Source organism: Nanorana parkeri, unplaced genomic scaffold (assembly GCF_000935625.1).
Source record: "Nanorana parkeri isolate BGI_ZX_2015 unplaced genomic scaffold, ASM93562v1 scaffold1762, whole genome shotgun sequence".
Taxonomy (NCBI): domain Eukaryota; kingdom Metazoa; phylum Chordata; class Amphibia; order Anura; family Dicroglossidae; genus Nanorana; species Nanorana parkeri.
The window spans coordinates 107,679-109,369 of NW_017308030.1; the positions used below are offsets into that span (position 1 = coordinate 107,679).

Sequence of the window (1,691 nt, forward strand, 5' to 3'; positions counted from 1 at the left end):
GCGGATGGGGGGCAATGGAGTTGGTTTTATTTATTTTTTACTTTTTATCACTTTTTTTAAAATTATTTTTCACTTAACTTTATTGCTATCACAAAGGGGCTAACAAGCTCTCGTGTGATAGCGCTTGGAGCGGAGAGGATCTCTTTATTGAGCCTGCCCTCCAATGCAAAAGATTGAGCACAGCATTGCGCTGGATCTCCTGTGCAGCCCGGCTTGTGACACACTGAGACAGGAAGCACTGCGAGTACAGCTCTCTTGTGTCACTGATTACACAGAGCAGATCAGAGAATGGTGGGGAGCTGGGGTTGGGGGGTTAACAAGCAAGCTGCTTCAAGTGTTGTCTACAGCCCCCCAGGTCACTTGTACAAAAGGAGCAATGGCTCCCCTGCTCTATGTTTAGCCCTGCTTGCCCACAGCGCGGCTAAAAGTGAAAGAAAACTACCTGCTCGAGTGTTGGGCGATAGGATTCCCGCACCCCTGCTATGGCTCCATAGTTAGTTATTAGTGCTCTACTCTACAAATGGGTTACAGGGCAGGACTGTACTCACTGCAAGCCTACGTGACACTGTCATAGAGGTACTGGCTGTGCTTTTCTTTTTACATAAGTTTCCAAATAATACAGAAACTATACTGATGGCTTTATCATTTAAACTCGTGCTTCCCCATAGTACGCTCACATTTAAAATAAAGACGTACCAAATGGACACAACCTTATATTATTTACTAATTGTTCTTGTCTTTAACTGCCAATAAATATTTGCATTCACAGTCCGGCTATAAGAAGAAGCTGTGGAAGAAAAGGGCAGCCAGGAAAAAACGCCTGAGAGAAATAGTGATCTGTAACAAAACGCAGAGCAGACTGCTGGACAAAATGACCACGTCCTTCTGGAAGAGGAGGAACTGGTACGTGGACGATCCTTACCAGAAATATCACGACCGCACCAATCTGAAGGTGTAGGATCAGCTTCCTGCTCCTGTATCTTTACTATGTGTATTCTTTGTGACATGTAATAAAATATGACTTTGAATAAATGGAGGTGAGGGATCATTGTGTCTGACACTGAACAGATTTCATCTAAAGGGCCCGAGACGTTTTAGAAAACATGTCCAACAGTAATCCCACCACCAGAGCTCGGCCATCCCTTGAAGAAGAGGGTCTGCACTGAAGATGATTTACTTACAACGGGTGTCTGGTGGTTTCTGTGCCCATATCACCTTGGTCCCTGCTTTTCTTTTCCTTTGGTGGTTTTTCTGTTCTGCAAATTCTCCATTGTGAAAACCTATTATGCTCCACCACTCGGACTAAAGATACTGGGCAATCCCTCACTCCGACCTGCCACTTCCGGGTAGTTATAATGTTCTGACATTGACAAGTGATGGTAAAATGAGCGTGTTTAAAGGGTTATTAAACCCTCGTGTTTTTTTGGCATATATCTATTACTAGCAAGCAGTAGATATATGCAAAAACTTTCAAATTAAACAAATGTTTTGAAAGCGGTTATTATTATTATTATGCAGGATTTATATAGCGCAAACGTTTATGGAGCAGGTTATCAGGGAAGGGATCAAAGGAGTCAGTGGGCAGAGGAACTGCAAAAGATGTAGCATGGTGTTGCCAATGTTTCAGGAAATTTCGAGTAATTAGGGAAAACCCTACAGGAGCTCCTGTGCTTCTAAAAACTAACACCCAC

The 1,691-nt window shown here is 43.2% G+C and overlaps 1 protein-coding gene across 1 annotated transcript in view; it reads left to right on the forward strand.

The window, feature by feature from the left end:
- MRPL35 (mitochondrial ribosomal protein L35) overlaps positions 1-1,030 on the forward strand; it is a 7,972-nt gene extending 6,942 nt beyond the window's left edge. Inside the window, exon 5 of the mRNA XM_018571453.1 lies at positions 770-1,030. Within this exon, the coding sequence (XP_018426955.1) occupies positions 770-958 (189 nt within the window). The 3' untranslated portion in view covers positions 959-1,030. The remainder of the gene's footprint in view (positions 1-769) is intronic.
- Positions 1,031-1,691: the final 661 nt, after the last annotated feature.